Below are 20,213 nucleotides of genomic sequence, written 5' to 3' on the forward strand. Positions count from 1 at the left end.
ACTTAGACATTCCCAGTTACAGAAGGCAAAATACAGGCAACAGGGCCAAAATTAAGCCAAACCTAGGCTCCTATTAACTTGTACCTTAATTGCTGCAGTTGCTTCTTAACTTACCTCCTGGATTTCTATCCCTTGCACCTCCCATAATGCATGTCTGCCAGAGCAATTGTCCTAAAATTGCTGCACATGTTTAAATGTTCACTTCCCTTTCCCCACTAAAACTCTTCAATGGATCCTCTTTGCTTAGAAAATAAGGTGCAAATGAAGAGAACCAGGAATGGTGGATAAAAAGGTTAATATAATGAACTCTATAAGATGAAGTCTCTTGCTTTCCTCTCTTTTATCAGGTTAATACACATAAAATTATATAGTCATAATTATACCAATGTATTTGTTGGGCTTGTGACATACATAGTTATAACAATAATTTGACAATAATAAGAACAAAAAAGTGGGGGAGGGAATAGAGTTCTAATATTTTATTATATTATAAATATAACACAGAAACATTAGGGTTAATGTTTCTGTGTCTCACTGGGAATAAGTTACTATAAATGGCAGGTAGGTTGATACCTACCATCTTATCTGGTAAGCCAGAGGAACACCAAGAAAATAATTCCAGACAAAAGAAATCACAAGTAAAGAAAACAGATCAACATCTGTTATGAATACAGATGCAAAACTCCTCAACAATAAACTAGCAAACCTAATCCAGTAATATATAAAAAGGTTAATTCATTGTGTAAGTTTGCTACAGCTGCCATAATAAAGTATAATATGGGTGGCTTAAACAACAAAAATGTATTATCTCACAGTTCTGGAGGCTAGAAGTCTGAGATCAGTGTGTTGGCAGGGTTGGTTCCTTCTGAGAGGTCTCTCCGACCTTCTGGTAGTTCGGCTTATGGTAGTATAACTCCAATCCTCACATGACATTCTCCCTGTGTGCATGTCTATGTCCAAATTTCTTTTTACAAAGGGCATGACTCAATTAGATTAGAGGTGCATCTCAAATGAGAGTGATCTAATCTTAACTACTTACATCCTCAACAGACCTATTTGCACATAAGGTCACATTTGGAGGTAGAGGGGGTTAGGATTTCAACATGAATTTCTGAAGGACACATTCAACCTACAACATAAGCCATGATCAAAAGGAATTTATCCCAGGAATGCAAGATCGGTTTAATATTCAAAAAATTAATTAATGTAACATACCGCATTAATAGAGTAAAAGACAAAACCCACATGATCATTTTAATGGATTAAGAGAAAATCTGAAAAAAATTCAATACTCCTACTTGATGAAAACAGTAAAAAATTAAGAATAGAAGGGAACTTCGTCAATATGATAAAGGGCACATACAGAAAAAGCAAAGCTAAATCATACTTTTTTTAAAAAAAGATTTTATTTATTTATTTGAGAGAGAGAGAGAGCATGATCGAGCAGGGGGAGGAGTAGAGGGAGAGGGAGAAGTGGACTCTGTGCTCAGCTTGATCCCACAAACATTAGATCATGACCTGAGCCAAAATCCAGAGTCAGACACTTAACTGACTGAGCCACCCAGGCACCCCCTAAATCATACTTAATAAATACTGTACACTTACTCCTTAAAAGCAGGAACAAGAGAAAAATGTCCACTCTCACAACTTCCATTCAACAATATACTGGAGTTTCTGGTCTGAAAAATTAGGCAAGAAAATTTGAGAAAAGAAATTCAGAGAGGAAAGAAAGAGGTAAAACTATCTCCATTCACAGATGGCATGATCTTACACACAGAAAATCCTAAGGAGTCCACTAAAAAACTATTAAGAGTAATAAGTGAGTTCAGTAAGTTTGCAGAATACAAATCAGTACAAAATAATCAATTTTATTTTTATACATTCATTGCAGCAAACATTAAAAAAATGAATACGAGAAAACAATTCCATTTACAACTGTATCAAAAAGAATAAAATACTTAGGAATAAACTGAATAAAAGAAGTGTAAAAGTTAAACTTTGAAAACAGCAAAACATTGTTGAAAGAGATTAAAGACATAAATAAGTGGAAATACATCCCATGTTCATGGATTGTTAGACTTAATATTGTTAAGATGGCAATATTCCCCAAATTGATCTACAGATTCAATGCAATCCCTATCACAATCTCAGCTGGTATTTTTTCAGAAATTGACAAGCTGATCCTAAAATACATGCACAAATGCCAGAGATCCAGAATAGCCAAAACAATCTTGAAAAAGAATAGTTGGAAGACTCACATGACATAATTTCAAAATTATTACAAAGCTACAGTACTTAAGACTGTATGGTACTGGCATTAAGTATAGCTATAAAGATCAATGGAATAGAATTAACCTATATGTTTATAGTATAGAACCTGTAAGTCTATGGTCAATTTATTACTGACAAGAGTAGCAAGATAATTAAATGAGGAAAGAACTGTCTTTTCAACAAATAATCCTAAAATGATTGGATAACTACATTAAAAAATCAATTGGATCTCTACGTCATTTCATACACAAATTAGCTCAAAATGGAGCAAGATCTACATGTAAGAGCTAAAATTATTACTTTTAGAAGAAAACATATGTGTAAATCTTCATGACTTTGAATTAGGCAATGGTTTCTTAAATATGACACCAAAAGCACAAGAAACAAAAGAAAAAAATAGATAAATTTGATATCATATCAACAATTTTGTTTATCAAAGGATACTATGAAAAAAGTGAAAATAAAACCCTACAGAATGGAAGAAATTTTTTATAAATCATGTATCTGATAAGGGGCTTACAGCAATATCATGTTATATATAATATTTATATATTTTCTTATATATTATATGCTTTTAAATATATTATATATGTGTGATATATAATATATAAAGAACCCCTAAGATGTAGAAAAATAATCTAAATAAAAAGTGGTCAGGGAGCTTGAATAGACATTTCTTCAAAGAAGATCTACAAATGCCAATAAGCACATGAAAAGATGCTCAGTGTTATTATCCATGAAGGAAATGCAAACTAAAACCACCCTGTGAAACCACTTTACAACCATTAAGATGGCTATAATAAAAAAAATACAGATGAAGAACAAGCGGTGATGAGGATGTAGAAAAACAAGGTTTCTTGTTGGGGTAATGAAAATGTTCTAAAACTTATCATGATGGTTTAGAACTCTATGGAAACCATTGACTTGTCCCCTTAAATGGTGAATAATATCTCAATAAAGCTGTTAGCAAAACCCAAACCCAAACAAGACCAAGATAAAGTTTCTGGAGGCGAATTTGTGATTTCAGACTATTTTCTTTGGTTCCGGCTCTATTCACTGGGGCCAGCAGACTGTGTTAGTGAAGAGTTGGCCAAAGCCCAAAGGAACTCTCTTCATCTGTGCTTTGCCTTGAGCAATTTATTTTTAAATAACCCTTTGTCAAATTAGACATACATAGTCTGGTTTTGCATATCCTCTCCTAGGGTTTTTGATGTTTTTATCTTGGGGATGAGGTGGGACATGGAGGGTTATGTTTTCCTCTTTGAAAGATGTGATGGGTTAAGGGCCAATTAATTGTCAGTTTTAGTTTTCTTGGCCCCTGACTCATGTCCATTTTCAACTCCAACAGCTTCCAGTATCAATCACACAGGAGCCAAACTCTCCATGAGGCACAGAGATCTCACTGCTCTGAATTTCTAATTTCCTTTTTTAATGGTAGTGCACTCTCTGCTTAGATTAGTTCCCTCCCCGCTACATCTCTAAGAATACTAAGCAGAGACTCTACTCAACTCTAACCCAGCTGTCTAACCAGCTCTCAAGCAAACCAGCCCCAGCCTCATAATTTATAGCAGCACTGGGTAACCTAGGTATTGAAAAACCTCTATTTCTTCATCTTTTACAAGAGTTAGCATTTAGTTACACAAGTACAGAATAGGAGCAAGGAATAACTGAGGGGAAAAGGAGGAATGGTGGGCATTCATGAGGTAGCTAGTAAACAAAGTTTGGAAGAACCTCAATTCTAATGCTCCAGAGGCTATAGTGGGCTTCTTTATGAGGCTCCCAGATTCATCCAGCCTCACTCAGTGACTCCTACCCTCATCCTCAGCCAGAGACTCCGTAAGAAGGCTGCCTGTTACTGCAGTTACTGTTGTTTGCTGGAGAAGCAGAGATAAGGAACAGAATTCAATGTGGCCTCTATCACACCTGTTGCAATGGGATCCAAAGTAGCTCCAACACAAAGGTCTGACCCAACCGGACCTACTTCCTTACCAACTGCCCACAGTAGGCAACCTGGAAGCATGGGGGAATCCATGCTTGGTAGGATCACCTGTGACCCGTGAGAAACAGGAGATAGGAAGGAGAAAGCACATAAACTCCCTCTCTTTGCTACCTTCCTTCCACTCTTCCACCATCTGAGCCACTGCAATTCCATAAAACTTCTTCAAAGACAACCTGGTCACTGGTAGTGTTTTATTATGAGGCTGTATGCAAAACCTTATTTTGCTTTCCCACTACCTGGACTTACTTTCCCTTGCTCTTCCTGACTTGGGAATGTAAACCCCAATAAAGCATGAGTACATAAGTTTTTTCTCAGGCTGTTTTCTAGAGAACCTGAGCTAATGCAGAGACTGAGGCCAAACACTCTATCTGGAGGAATCGAGGTAAATAATGGATAATCAATGGTAATAAGGTCTGGGTATAATAATCTGAGGATGTAAGGAACAAATAAAAGGGGGGTGAGGTTCCAATACCATGGATAGCGGTGGGAATTCAAGGTTGCTGTCCTTGTGGAGTTTCCAATCTGTAGAGAAGATATTAGTTAGATGCTGTTATCATATACATAAATGGATAGTCCTAAACTGTGTGTAGAAGTGAAGGAAAGTTACATGGTGCAAGGAGAGCCTATAAAAGGGAATTTGATTTAGTCTGGGAGTTGAGTAAGTCCTTTCTGAGAAAATACTATCTGGGGTGACATCCAAAGGGGCGGGATGAGGGCAAAGGAAGGCTGTTCTGGGCACAATGAAAGGCTCTGTGGTGGGAGGAAACACGCTCAGTTTGGGGGAGGCAGAAGGGACTTCTCCATAGAGAAAGGTGCCTTTGAGCCTCAGTTTTCATACTTTAAAAAAGTATCTCAACCCACAATAAAGAATGAATTTTACATCTTAACCTAGCAGCAACACAAGACACATACACCAAAACAAAAGTTTCATAACATAATATTTACCTTTATGGGGTTTTTCATAATAGCTATTAACAATGAAACGTGCATAAACGTGCTTTTGGAAAGAGCACTAACACTGGAACAATGCGCTATGGTGTTTGCAAACAGAACTGTTGGAGATGACTTACATAACATATGATGAAACATATCAAGGTAGATATGAAGGTACTGACATTAGAAGATGTACATGCTATATTACAAAGAGAATAGGTACAATATATATATATATATTTATTTATTTTTAATTTATTTATTCATGAGAGACACACACACACACACACAGAGAGAGAGGTAGAGACACAGGCAGAGGGAGAAGCAGGCTCCATGCAGGGTGCCTGACATGGGACTTGATCCAAGGTCTTCAGGATCACGACCTGGGCCGAAGGTGGCACTAAACCACTGAGCCACCTGGGCTGCCCAGGTACAATATATCCTGATTTGTTAAAAACATTTATACATGAAAAAGTCTATGTGTAGAAAAAGGGTTGAGGAAAAAAATTAAAAAGGGGCTACTTCTCAAATTACAGGGGATTTTGTTTTCCAACCTTTATATTTCATTATTTGTATTTTTTACACTATTTGTATTACTTTTTCAACTGGGAAAAATAATGAAAATCAAGTTAAAAGAAAATGACCAAAATACCTTTAGACGTTCCTTGAGGGTACCATTACAGGTAAAGTGAGGTTATTGATTTACTAGAAATTTAGTGGTTTGGGTTACCCATGCAGCAAATTACACCGAATTTGGCTCAACTGGCATACTGAGTTTTAGTTTCATGGAATCATTTTAACCTTATGAAGCAAAGAACTTGAACAAACCTTAGGTCTGGTTCCACTTTCTTCTTCATTGCCAAGAGATTCAAACCTGGGAAGCTGGTGGGCAAATGTCAAGTGATCTAAGAACCACCACTGTGACCAGAGAAAGACATCCAGAGGCGAGTTGCTCCCTTGCAGAAAACCTCCCCAGTTACTGTGGGCCTGGTGATAAGGAGGTGGAAAGTTCCTCAGATGTGAGAAGTTTTTAGTAGAAGGCATTCATCCCTCTGTTACTTGATTGCTTTTGTAAAATTCTTCAACAAACTTGGAGACTTACATTTGCAATCATTACTTAGATAAAACAAGACTCAAAACTTGAGACAAAACAATGCTGGGCTATTCCATTGCTCTCTCTTTATCACCCCATCTTTCCCTTCAACACTGCATCTTCAACTTTAGATTTTTCTGCCAGGATTGACCTGTCACATGGGGTGGACTATACAGCTGTAACAAATTCTCTGGTATCTGAGAGGGTTCCCTGTAGTGTTTAGATTATTATTATTATTATTATTATTATTATTATTATTTCTATTTTTCTGGGATGGACTTTTCTCCTTAAAAATACTGGTGGCAGGGGTATTATAATCCTTATTTAAATTCTTGATATGAGCTAAGAGAATAGCAAATCTTTTCTGGGGAAAAGACTTAATTTCTAAAAAGGTAATTTTTAGTGCTGACAGGACCAGAGTCTGCTTATCCTACTCTCCCTCTAAATAATAAACCTAGACTCCACGCACAGAATCATCCTCACCGTATAAAATGAGTGAGTGGGAAGAAATCTATATCTCTCTTCCTGTCGAACAGGCTGCTTTGGCAATGAGCCCAGTCATTCTGAAGTTCTCTACGATCTGTTATTTAAATCCAACTCATTATGACTGATTTCAGGCAGGAAGCCAAAATGAGAAGACTAACTAAATACGTATTTTTGTTTTTTCCATTCTGTCCCTTCTTTCCATCTCCAGTATTAACACAAGTGCTAACTCCGAGGTCAGGGTTAGATGTATAGATACCTCAACATGAGCACTCCACTAATGGAAAACCAAGTATTCCAAAGGGTCTTGTGGCTTCAAATGAGATGGGATGACACCATATTCTGGAATAGACAGCAGCCAGGTTTAACTTCAAAATGCCCATGATATTTAACTTAAAATATTCTGCGCTATAGTTTAAGTTCCAATTCCCCATGGTTGCAGACATCCTCGAAAGATATCATATTCATCTTTTGTCCCCAGCACCTGGCACAGGGTCTCATGCTGGGCATCTAGTAAATGTCTTCTGAATGGAACTCTGAGGCCTCCAGGCCTGTGCTCTATTTTTTCTTGTACTCTGCAACCTTGGCTGTTCAATCATTCCATAAAGCTCTTCCATGTTTGCTTGTAGTTCTTTTAAATTTTGTGGCTAACCCATCTGTAATTTGTTTTTGTGGTAGCATGGCAATATAATTTTGCCCTAATATGAAAAGCCACTTTTAACGTACATTAATCCCCACCGATTTTGAATTCTGTTCATTCCATTCTTCTGTTTGCCTCTTTCTGTGCTAGAAACCATACAGTTTAAACCATACAGTTTAAATTATGGTAGCTCTGGACTATACTTTAATATCTGGAAAGAACAAATTCCCTCATATTATTCTTTTAAAGTATTGTTTTGACTTTTTTCCACAAAATTCTTCCAAATAAGTTTAACTTCTGGCTTCAGTTTGAATAAACAGACTGAATAAACAGACTAACAAAAGCAAAGCTGATCAGAATACTTATAGAGTTTTGCCCAAAGTAGGCATATATGATCATTTTTGGAGGACTGATCTTTCTATAATACTGTGTCTTGCAATCCAGGAACATGGTATGCCTTAATGTTTTCTGCTTTTATTTTATATTCAATAGTAAAGTTTTATACATTTTCATCAAACTGATCTTGCACCTTGTTAGATTATTTCTAGATACTTTGTAGTGTGTTGTTGTAATAACCTCCCCCTGACCCCTCAACAGCTTAAATGAATAAAGCTTTTGTTTTTCTCACCTAATGTGAAGTCCAGAGTAGGCAGTTCAGGGCTGTTGTGTGACTCTACAATGCCAAGATGGGTTCAGGAACTTTCTATCTTTCTGTCCAGCAGTCACTATTGAGTATTTGTCACTGTCTGACCTCCAGCACTTTCAGCATTCTGTCCACACTCCGAGCAGGAAGGAGGGCAAGGACAAAGGATAAGAAAAAGATGATACTGGCACCTAGCCTTTCTAGAATCCCATCCCATGACTTATGCCTACACTCATGGGCCAGAACTAGACCACAGGGCCACATCTGTGCCTGTCAGTCATGTTATGATCACTTTAAAACAGAATTCTTTTAGTAAGAAGGAGGGAAGAATGCTGAATCGGCACTGAGGCAAGATCAGCCACAACAACACAGATTCCTGCCCTTATGGGGATGTTCAAAGAATTTATACACACTGGTGATCTTATTCAGCCTTGTGGCTGTGGGCACAGTTTTATGCTACCAGGTACCGACTGACACTCTCACCCAGCCCTCCCCCCTGAACTTTAGGCAGAAACAGCCAACTGCCTGTTTGGCATCTCTGCTTGGATTTCTTTTTTTTTTTTTTAATTTAATTTTATTTATTTATTCATGACAGACACACACACACACACACACACACACACACACACACACACACACACAGAGGCAAAGTCACAGGCAGAGGGAGAAGCAGGCTCCATGCAGGGAGCCTGACGTGGGACTTGATCCTGGGTCTCCAGGATGACACCCCAGGCTGAAGGTGGCGCTAAACCGCTGGGCCACCGGGGCTGCCCTCTGCTTGGATTTCTAATGAGGGTCTCAAATTTAACTGTTCCAAAATGAAGTCCTTCACTAAACCTCTCCAAGACAGCCTTTTGCACCTCAGTAGGTAACAATGTCCTTCTGGTTCCTTAGGCCAAAAACCATCCTAGACTCCTGTCTGTCTCATATCTTATATCTAATACACCAGGAAATCCTGTTTGGCTCTGCCTTCATCTTCCAGATACATCCAGAATCCCACTGCTTCTCGCCATTTTACCACTAACATTCTTGTCCAAGCCACCACTATTTTAATGCCTGCATTGCTGTGATGGCCTCCTAAAATCATCATCCACATAATCCTCCCTGAAGACTCAGTCTTCCTCTTTTCTAATAATCTTATCCTTGTCGCCTACCTCTGCTACTTATTCCCATGATCCTTCCCTACCCTTTGTAATTACCCAGCACCACCATCCTGACAGCTGTAATTTCAGAGTTAAGCATCCCACTGCTGATGACCACTTTTCACCCATCATGTCCTCTGTTTTCCCCACTCTAACATTCCTCCAACTCTTTCAGGACCTACAATCATTAGTCCTGTACTTTTTCACTGACCCTCATGCTCCCCTTATACTTTTGCTTTTCTTCTTACAAAGTTTAAATTCCATAGTCAACAATTTGTCAACATGCCCTCAACTTCCTTACCTTTCTGTCCACTCATTTGGCAAACTCCCAAACCTGATTAGATCCACCTCTCTACCTGTCCCCACCCAGTTGCTGTGGTGGAAGAAAAATATATAAGCAAGAAGATTGATCCTCCACTTGACTGACCCTTACCCTGCAGTGGAACATTAACACTGCATGAAAAGTCATATTCTATTTCCCTAGGCTTTTCACTCTCATCTTTTTCTTTCTTTCCTTTTCCTTTCTTCTCACACCTCGGACTCCCTTTACACCCAATTTTCAGGCTCCTATGATCACCTTCCTTTTTATTTCAATGAGAAAAATAAAAGCAACCCAAGGAAACCCTCAATGAGCTTCAATCACCATGTCCTCCTACCTATGTCTGGGACCATACAATCTTCTTTTGTTAATAGGGGCAAATTGTTTGTATTCCTATCTCAGACCAGTCACTGTGTATTAGATTCCACCCAGGCTCATCCACTCAAGGTTATGATTCCAGTGATTCTCCTCTGTCTCCTGTCTCAAAATTTTCGGTTTTACTAGCTCATTTCCACTTGTACATACTATTATGTCTTCTTAAAAAAAATACAAAAACGCTCTCTAGGCTCAATTTCTCCCTTCTAACCACTGTACTATTTCTCTTACAAACCTCCTGAACAAATGATCTATAATGGCTATCCCCAATCTAAATCCTCCCATTTTCTTTTAAACTCTCACCCCCACCTTTTATCAGAAACAACTCTTGTTAAAGTTAACAAAATAGCTGTCCTAGTTAACTTCCGGGCATCTTTCACATTTCAGTCAAACCCCACTGAAATATTTTCTGACATTTCTGACTAGGTAAACCTATTACATGCTGTCATCGTATTATTTATCTTGCTTTTAATTTTATATTCGTATGTGATTTCTCAGTTAATGATTCTTTTTTTCTCAATAGACTCTAAGTTCCATAAGGGTAGGGATAATGTCTATTTTTCCATCATAGTTTCATGGTCAGTGTCCAGCACAATGCCTGGCACTCAGGAGGCCACCAATAAATTCTGAGAGAATGAGCGCTTTATTACCATCATCCCCACTTTAAACTTGGGAAAAGGAGGCCCAGAGAAGTAAAGACACCAGATCAAAAGGACATTGTGGATTATCAGTAGGATAGGGACTAGGATTAGTTGAACATTCTGATCACCAAGTGCCATGCTACATTCTAGAAATATAAGATGAATGAGACATGCCCCACTTGTCCCAGCCTAGGCCTTATAGAGCTTCCACCATGTTTGGGCTAGACAGGACAAACCAGGCAACCTAGTGCAATATCAAGTTTTCTTTGTGTCTACAAGGGCTTAGCTACCAGGCCAATGGAACTGCTTCTGCTACTCTGGTTCTTTTATTCAAAGTGGCCAAGGAGAAGGTTTCTTCCCAAAAAGCATTTTAACTAGGTTTATTATGGTAATCATTTTGAAATACATACAAGTAGTGAATCAGGCTGTACACCTGAAACTAATATAATGTTATATGCCAGTTATGCCTCAATTAAAAAAAGCATTTGTTTGAGATTACATTGCAGGCTTCAGAACAAGACTCTTTGGGTGCATATTACTCATCACTGATCTACAAATTATGAACCAGGAAGAACACTGGAAGGAGTAGGCAGATCAACTTAAAGTTACAACATTAAGATCCATTGTCACTTGAAGACCAGTAGAAAAGAGAGAAAAGCATTTCAGAAATGAAATTGTCGGGAAAACAAGCCTTGAGTTATACAACTTTTAAGGTAACTACTGCATCAAAAAGATCTATGTATACCAGTTGGAAGACTGAAAGTTTTGAGTTTAGTAAACTACCAGGCAAAACTATCAATGAACGGTCCAATTTGCCACTTTGTAAGAGACTATACTACTAAGATGATCATACAGTTTATTATGCACAATGAGGCAGTTTGGGAATAAAAAGACGTACTATTAAAAACCTATACTATGGCAGTGAGTGCTTACTAGGACAGTCCCAGGCAAAAAAGCAGGACTGGTCACCCTCTTTAGTAAGTATCTTCCACTCATTACACATGGAGAAAACCAAGTATTCATTCAGTCAAGCAAATGACTCCATTAAGCAAATTAGCTAGAGCAGCCAGAATGGATAAGACCCCAGTCCAGTGTGGGCTCTATCTAAATAATTTTGCCCCTGAATGGTCATGCTAATACTTACCACCTCCCCTGAATAAAAGCAGAGTTAAGAGTCACTTGCTTTATCTACTTGTTTTTCTTGTCCCTTCATACCTGACCTACAGTCAATCTTTAGGAAGGCCATTTCTTTCCTCATCTGAAGTTTAGCCCTACTGCTTAAGAAAGAGTATAGCTTCCCGTCCTAAGCCAAGTCAAACCAAATGCCATTCTTCAAGTTTCCAGAGGCATCCCCCTTGCCCAAAGGCACAGTTGGTTTATATGAAATTTGCATGAAGATGTGCCACATCAAGAAGGAGTCCTAGGTCATTCACTGAATCAACATAACAAAAACAAGGTCACTAGCCACAGAATTTTATTGTAGGGATCAATACATATATATACTTCTCAGCGATGTTTTGAGCCATTCACTTGATGGTTACAAACACATCAGGATCTATCTAATAGGCATATTTTTATTTCCTTGGCAAGAGAAAATCATGAATCAAGTCCAAAAGGCCTGATTAAAAAAATCTATAAAAAGGAAGAGTCAACCACCACCTGCCCTACTATGTCAAGAAACATTGTACAGTTCAAATCAAGAACACAATTCCATACAAGTCCAGCAAGGCAAGCTGGCAAGTAGAAATGAAACAAGAATCTTTATAATACAAAATGCAAAAGGAGTCAAAGATGAACTACAAAAAATAAAATTTGGGTCAGAAAACCATTACTAAATAAAATGACATAAGGATGTCCATTAGCTGTTTTCTTTAAGGGGAAAAGTAACTGAGCTCTTAGTTTTCTATTTACTCAGAAGGAAAAGGAAAGTGTTTGAAAAATACCTCAAAATATTGAGTGAATTCTTTCTCATCTACTACCTAGAATTCACAAACATCTGACTTATTCTTAAACATCTATAGAAATGAGAAAAATAAAATTGGTGTTTGACCTTTAATGCAACACTCACAACACCCGAATGAGGTCCAGAGTAATCCTAGATCGGGGGATGTCAATGTTGAGTACTTGGACTTCTACTCTTTCTCCAGGGCCTAGGCCAAGACTCCTTCTCTTCTTTGTTTTAGAAAGTTTTGCTTCTGTTACATTTCGTATGGGAATCAGCCCTGATCTCCCCACTCCTATATCTACAAAAATTCCAAACAGAGTGGCATTCTCAACTTTGCCTGTAAGAACAGTCCCAACCTGCAGGTCTTCCAAGCAGACAATGCTTCTCTTGAAATCTGGTTTATCAAAATCTACAAGAAAAAGGGAAGAAAAGATAGTGTAAATAGTATGTACTATATCTCCTGGACCTGTATCATGTACTAATATACATTAGTAAATAAATATTTACTACGTATCAGTTATGTGCCGGGACCACTAGTCAGCATTGAGAGGGGACGTTAAAAAAAGCTAAAACCGAGGCTTGCCTTCAGAGACAATGCATCTTAATTGGAGAAGCAGCATTCACATAGTAGGAACAATACAAGAAAATTTACTCACACTTTCTCCTCAAACTGTATCTTGCTAGCATGCAAACATTAGCACTATACATAAAGAATGAGAAGAGCAGAGTCTTAACTTTCCTCTTTATGAAGAGGTGATGAGAAAATATCTTTGCATAATGAATATATAAGGCCAAATCACAAACACTGAGAAAGTAAGACCTTTAAAGACAGAAGATTGGAAGATTCCCCCACCCAACCCCCCAGTACCTGAATTCTCAAACTGTTTAAAGGTGATAGTACATTAACATTTTGTCGAATATGGATGAAATTAAAGTGTTCTCCTCATTTCCCTCCACAAATTTGGAATTCAGGAGTCAATTTCTATTCATTTTGAATTTACTTGTCCAATCAAAACTTAATACGTTCTTGATTATCTATGGCTCAGAAACCCAGATCAGCCAGTACCTAATCTTCTTTCTCCTCTTTCAGTTCAATTCATCAAACATTTATTAGCCTCTAGTATGATCTCCTGTCCAGGCACTCCGCTGGGTGCTAGAGATACAAAGATGAGGACACGCAGATCCTACTCTCAAGTTCCTTATAGCCCTCTTTTCTTCTTGGCCTCAGTGTACATTTCTCTGTTCATGAACACCATGCCGCCCAAAGTGGGTATAAAGCATGCCAAGGAATCATGGCTCTAGTAAAAACAAAACAAAACCAACAACAAAGGTTTTATAAGGGAGAAGGGTAGAACTAATAGTTTAAATGGGGCTTCTGGGTTATCTGTGGATTCCATTTTCCCATGCTCTTCTTGGCCCCCTTTCCTAGGATTACTGAATGTTGATTCTAATAACAAAGAACATTCTATGCTTGGATCTCCTTTTACTAAGGCCTCATTTTCCCTCCACCCATCCCACTTCCTTTTCCTCCACAGCTGTTGGCTTGATCCTGATTACTTGTTAAAGCTATCCTTTACAGTTGTACTAACAACTGGCCACCTCTTGGTTCCCCTCCCCCAGTCCAACCATCCTGAAATCAAGTTTTTTTGTTTTTTATTTTTTCTGAATTCACCTTTTTCCTATAAAACAAAACAAAAACCCCTCCTTAAACCTCAAATCTCATTTTCCTCATAAAAAAGGAATATGTGAAAACTGGAATTGATTCTGTAGAATTTTCCCTGACACAGAAGTAGTGGATTCCAAAAGCAAGAAACCTGTTGTAATGTAATATTCCAATGGGCAAAGACTGTGTCAAAGCAAACTGAAACTAAGTCATTGATCAGGGCAGAGGTAGGATGGTCTCTGAGGTCTCATAGGCATTGTTTTTATGTTTGGAAATTCTTTTTTCTTACAGAGGTCCAGCTGCTACAGATTCCCCAAGGGTTCCTGATCAGCTGCTTAGTTTAATTTTGCATGGAAAATCAGAGTCAGGAACTACTTAACATGTTCCTGAAGACAGCCTGGGCCACTGAGAAATCAGAAAATCCTCCATGTACCAGGCAAACTTTAACACTTTGATTGCCAAGGCTATATATTCAGTCTGCCATCATTAGGCTGCTTCTGACGAACCCAATTATAGAAACTAACTAGCAACCAGAGTGTTAATAAAATAGAATTGATCTTGTCACTGAGAAAAGAGACAGGATGAGTTCATGGGAAAGAAAGAGGCATCAAGGAAGGAAATGCTTCTGAGAAAACGGAGAAAAGATGTAACATTTATAAATACTGTAATGAGGAAACATCCATAATACTATCTGCCTCTTCAAAAGTATGACTGTCTGCCTTACCCCTTGGGGATATTTTTAGTATTAAAATAAAAGCTTTCAAATATTTTGAAAATTGTGACTTACACTAGGGCAAAGGTCAGTTCCAAAGTGAGTTTAGACACTTATTTGAAATTTCACTTATCACACTGATAAACACTGCAGTAACTGGTAAGCTCGGTCCAGAGCCAGGTGCATCTGTGTTTCTGCTCACTAAGGGCATGACAAAGTGAGGACCTCTACTTAGCAGTTGGTTGTTTAACTGAACCATATAATCTGAATGTTGATCTTCGTTCTGAATCTACATTATAACTGGGATAATGGAGCAATCAACACCAAGAGAGAAAAGCGAAGATGGACAAGAAAACCCAATACAGGAGGCCTGGAGCTAGAGACAGCATATTTACCAATCTTCTAATGCGGTGGTCCTAGGCATACCAGCCTTATATCTCACCTTGTTTGATATCTATTGCTCTCCTTAGTATTCTGCTAAAATACCCAAGGAATTCATATACAAGGGTACCAGGCCTCCAAATAGAAGTGGATGGGTCTACTGAAACATCCACTTTGGATGGACCACCCTGGAGACTCCTACTGCTACATTTTTGTTATCTTATTGTGTATTTTTTCTTCAACTTTAAAAAAAATTAATTTCTGACTTACAGAAAAGTTGAGAAGTAGTATAATGAACTTATCAGGTGTTTTTTTTTTTTTTAAGTTTATTTATTTTTTCAGTAATTTCTACACCCAACATGGGACTCAAACTTACAAATCTGAGATCAAGAGTCCCATGCTCTTCTGAGTCAGCCAGGTGTCCCTTACTGGGTATATTTCTAAACTCCTTTAAACCTTTTCAAAGAAGCATGTCTAACTCCCTCAACAGAGCCTAAATGAGAATGAAAAGAACCAAGCCCTAAACATGTATCATAAAACTGGTTATGAGACAAGTGCAGATTCATTTAAATCTCAGAGCTTCCTATTCAAATTTCCTTAGGCGAGGGTTACTCAATACCTTAGTTCTTTTTCATGGGGTCATTGCTCTCAACAACTATGGCTGTCATACTTCCCTCACCATCTACCTATGCTGAAAGCTAAGAGTTCTTTTAATTAGAAGGAAAATCAATGGAGAGATAGTATCTTATTTGTTCAGTGTGTTCACTGACACAGAATCCAGGAGCTTGGAAGGTTGCAATTTAGGAAAAAGATTCACTTTTTAGTTTATTAACCAAATACCTTGGACTTCTGGCTCCTACAAGATAAGAACAGCTTACAAAAGGATCATGAAAAATGTGTGCCTCCATCCTCACGGCAGCCAATGTATGATGCACTTAGTCTAACATGATAGAAAATAAGCATGGGACAAGGAGTTGGGAGAGCTGGCTTCTAGCTTTGGCTCAGGATACTAACCAAACACAGTGACTTTGAAGAAAGAGCACTGTGCTTTAGTTTTCACATGTACAGAATAGAGAATAATACCAGTTTTGCCTATGGCAGAGGTTTGTTGTGAGGGCAATAGAAGATAATGTGAGCTATGTAGGTGAAAGATGATGCTATTATTTAAATTCAATTATTTACCTGTTCGAAAGTCAAAGCTCTCAGGCTGGCTGAGACCATCTATGATGACCTGTAAGGTGTGAACTGTTGTTTGCAAACTTTCTGCAATTTTCTCTATTCCGTCCTTTTCAAGGAATGAATTTATTTTTTGTTCCATTTCAGGCTTTCCAATCTCACACAGAGTCCCTCTGAAGAATGACAAAAACCTGCAGGGGCAAAAAAAAAAAAAAAAAAAAAAAAAAAAGGCCCAGCACTTATTAATAGTATTACTGATTTTCTAATCTCCTTATATAGGTCACCCTAAAATTCATTCATCTCAGATCCATATATCATCAATCAACCAATCAATCGGTCTTGACTGAAAATCTACTATGTGTCTCAGCCTGTAATGACTGTCGTGTCCTGGAAAAGAAAGGAGAGGATAGATGTAGGTTCCTGTGCTATTTTCCAATCAAGCTCCTTCTCAAAATCAGCATCAGAAATGCTTTACAATGTAATGTTCGTTAGAGTTTAGTGTCATACATATTTTATAAATAAGGATACCTATGTTTACCTGATGTTTCCTAAATTTGAGGTAGAAATACTCATTTGAATTTAAGTTAGCTAACAGGCAAACAATGAACTAATGATACCAAAATCCAGTAAAATATCCGGTAAGCACCTTCAGCTTTTGACAAATGAAAATTTGTTATTCATGTATCATATCACTGCTTTTTACTTTTGGGTACCCATGATGACTATTAATTCTCAAATTCTATGGACAGGCAAGCTTCACATGGATTAAATTATATCAAGTACATTAAGTACTCAGAGTCCACAGGAAAAATATGGGAGGGGATATAAAAAAGAAAAAGTAACTGTGTTACAAAATGGAAGGAGTAAGAACAAATAAGACCTCAATTACATAATATTGAAGTGAATATTATTTTTATATACTATATATATTATTGCTGTAATATTTATAATATAAAAATATCTGCCTTTCTCAATTTCCCCTTGCTATGTTTACCATTTCCTTTGCTTGCTGCCTCTCAATTACTTAGCTTTGGAGTTCAGTAATAAGTTAATTAAGAAAAAAATGAAGGGTTAAGCCATTTCCCTCTTCAATTTCATCTGAATATTGGGCTGTAGCTTACTTTCTTGATAGTTCTTGGCTGTGTATTTTTCGACATCATTAAGTTCCATTTCCTATGATTAATGGCACTTTAAAAATGTCAACACAGTAATCAGACAGATAGTGATACTAATGCCCTCAAATCCTTTCCTCTAAGGATGTCTCTGGAATATAAGGGAAAAAGGAAATTGTTGGAGGCTTGTCCATCATCAAAACTGGAATGTATTCCATTTGGCAGGCTGCTGCATTATCACAAAAGGAATGTTTGTCATTTCCAGTCTTTTTTTGTATTGTTGTGTTCAACCAAAGCCTCTTTAGTGATCATGCAGTACTGATAATCTGGCATCTGGTGGAGAAAGCTCTCTCATCTCTCATTTAGGGCATCTTTTTGGGTTCAAATGTACAATCTTCCTATATCCCATAGCTGTATTTTTCATCAAAAACAGATAGATACTCCAAAATCTAACTAATTCTCTTGAGAATATATATTGGTTAGTGGTCCAATGAAAGACCAAGGAATTGGTCCCTTGTCTCTCTTTTTGGAAATGAGCTTCTATCCAAACTGGTGGGCCAATGAGATATACAATGTAAGTCTGTGTCCAGGCTTCCCCAGCCCACGAGAGAAGCAGGCAGTATCTGTTACTGCCATTGGAAAAGCAGTAGCACATAAGGGCCCTGGTGACAGGGAACAGCTGCTGAAGCTCTGACTGATGGGAGACATGACACATGACAACTTCTGCCCACAGCCAACTTCTCTGCACAACTTTCTGAATAATGCATGCCCTGCTGGGCAGGCTTCCCTGGTATTTATCCTCTTGGCTTGATTGGTCTGCAACCAGTTATTTAGTAGAACATCTTTCAAATCCTCAAGATTCTGGCTTACAATCAATTATTAAAATGCCAAAGCATATTCATGGGGTAAATCTATAACCTTGATTGGCAATTTATAATTAATGAAAGTTAACTAAATGGCAGAAAATTCCATATACTTCCAAGCACTGTATAAGTCTTGGCCTCAATAACAAAAACACTGGCTCAGGAGGCTGCTTGGAGTCTTAGGGTTGTATTTGGTGTGTGTGTGTGTGTGTGTGTGTGTGTGTGTGTGTGTGTGTGTGTCTGAAAGAGAGAGAGAGAGAGAGAGAGAGAGAGAGAGAAAGGGAGAGAGAAAGAGAGAGACTGCTACCAAAGTCACTTCCATCAAAGAATTCTGTTTATGGTGGTTGCAAATGTAAGAAGAAAATTGGTCTGTTTAACCTGGGTGCATATTTCATATATCATTTTCATTCTCACACACACAAGCCTGAGGACACTGGTAACTGAAATCAATAAAAAAGTACCAAATTATGCTCCTAGCTAACACTTCATATTGATCAACTCTATTTTTAAATGACTATGGAACAAAGTCAAATGTTACTTTATTTTGAAAACTTTCTTAAAGTTACAACAGGATTGCAGAAAAAGGAAAAGAGCGAACAAAAATGGAAGAGAGACTATAAAATAAACTGGGAATAGCATTCAGATTGACCTCTCCCTTATTGGATTTCAAATACATTCAACTGTAAATTATAGGAAACAATGTCTTAGACCTGGCAATCACTCAATAAACATGCGTTCTTTAAATATCCTAAGAGAAATTTATTCTACATTTTCTAAATTTTCACGCTGGAGTTGAATGTAAGAAGTAACATGCAATACAAAGTTTCATTTTAGAATTGGGTATGATAAGTAATACTCAATACAAAGTTCTTTCTGCCTTGAAAAATACCATATAAAAGCACATCACACTTTATGAAGCTTGAAAAACAGAATGACAGGGAACATGTACTGACAGGTAAGTGCCGGGCATGATGCTAGTGCTTGAGAGATGTGTTCATTTAATCCTAACAATAATCCTAAAAACTAGGTGCCCTATAACACAGAAAAGTAAAATTGAGGTTCAGGGAAGTTAAATAATTTGCCCAAGGCCACAAACCTATTTTTACTGACTGGAGTTTCACACCACATCAGTGTGTGTCTGTTTAGAACTGTAGTCATGTCAAAATAAGTGATATCTTTAAGATATAAAACATAATACTTCTGGTAACATTTCACCAACACAATTTAACGATAGATGATTTCTAAACATGAGACAGTTAATACTGAATAAATTCCACAAAAAAATTGTTACATAAATGAATTTCTGGAGATAATTCTCTCAAAAGCCAATGAGTTATTAAAGTCATAGTGTCATTTTCTCCACTGTCTTTGCAAAGCTTTTTCAGTTTGCTAAGGACTGTGGCCTGAGCTGCTGTTTTTATTTAATATGTAATTTCATCCATCTTACTTAAAGTAAGAAAGTAGCATAAATGCAACAAATAAGCACATCATGTTCTTTTAGCACACATCTGCATGAAGTTAAAATATAGACCTTGCAGCAGAGATAATGCTTGTTTTTCAAGCAGAATGCTTATATGACCTAAAATTGTTGATATTTTCAACAGCAACTTATTACAAATGCAATGTTTTTTCTCTCCAGAGTCAGTCTTTATAAGGCTTTTTCCCAAAGAACAAGAAATTCTCAAGATTCATAAGACTTCAGATAAATCACTCAGCTTAGGAGCCCAGGACAGGTTCATTACATTAAAGCACCACGGTACCCCACAGAGTATGGAGGAACCACGGTGATGCAAGACCATCACTTTAAAAACAAATTACTATC

The 20,213-nt window shown here is 37.6% G+C and overlaps 1 protein-coding gene and 1 long non-coding RNA gene across 5 annotated transcripts in view; both read right to left on the reverse strand.

The window, feature by feature from the left end:
* The window catches only part of LOC111097728, a 181,561-nt gene extending 172,892 nt beyond the window's left edge, over positions 1 to 8,669 (reverse strand). The window contains exons 1-4 of one of the 4 annotated variants that reach the window (XR_005365842.1): positions 8,048 to 8,669; positions 7,039 to 7,121; positions 6,032 to 6,190; positions 1,606 to 1,679 (exon numbers count right to left, since the gene is read on the reverse strand). This is a non-coding gene — a long non-coding RNA (uncharacterized LOC111097728). The remainder of the gene's footprint in view (positions 1 to 1,605; positions 1,680 to 6,031; positions 6,191 to 7,038; positions 7,122 to 8,047) is intronic. The other 3 variants (XR_005365841.1, XR_005365849.1, XR_005365846.1) reach the window with 3 other exon arrangements.
* Positions 8,670 to 11,996: 3,327 nt separating this feature from the next.
* Positions 11,997 to 20,213, reverse strand: part of SRBD1 (S1 RNA binding domain 1) — a 189,748-nt gene continuing 181,531 nt past the window's right edge. Inside the window, exons 20-21 of the mRNA XM_038551198.1 lie at positions 16,423 to 16,607; positions 11,997 to 12,893 (exon numbers count right to left, since the gene is read on the reverse strand). Of these exons, the coding sequence (XP_038407126.1) occupies positions 12,604 to 12,893; positions 16,423 to 16,607 (475 nt within the window). The 3' untranslated portion in view covers positions 11,997 to 12,603. The remainder of the gene's footprint in view (positions 12,894 to 16,422; positions 16,608 to 20,213) is intronic.

Source organism: Canis lupus, chromosome 10 (assembly GCF_011100685.1).
Source record: "Canis lupus familiaris isolate Mischka breed German Shepherd chromosome 10, alternate assembly UU_Cfam_GSD_1.0, whole genome shotgun sequence".
Classification (NCBI taxonomy): domain Eukaryota; kingdom Metazoa; phylum Chordata; class Mammalia; order Carnivora; family Canidae; genus Canis; species Canis lupus.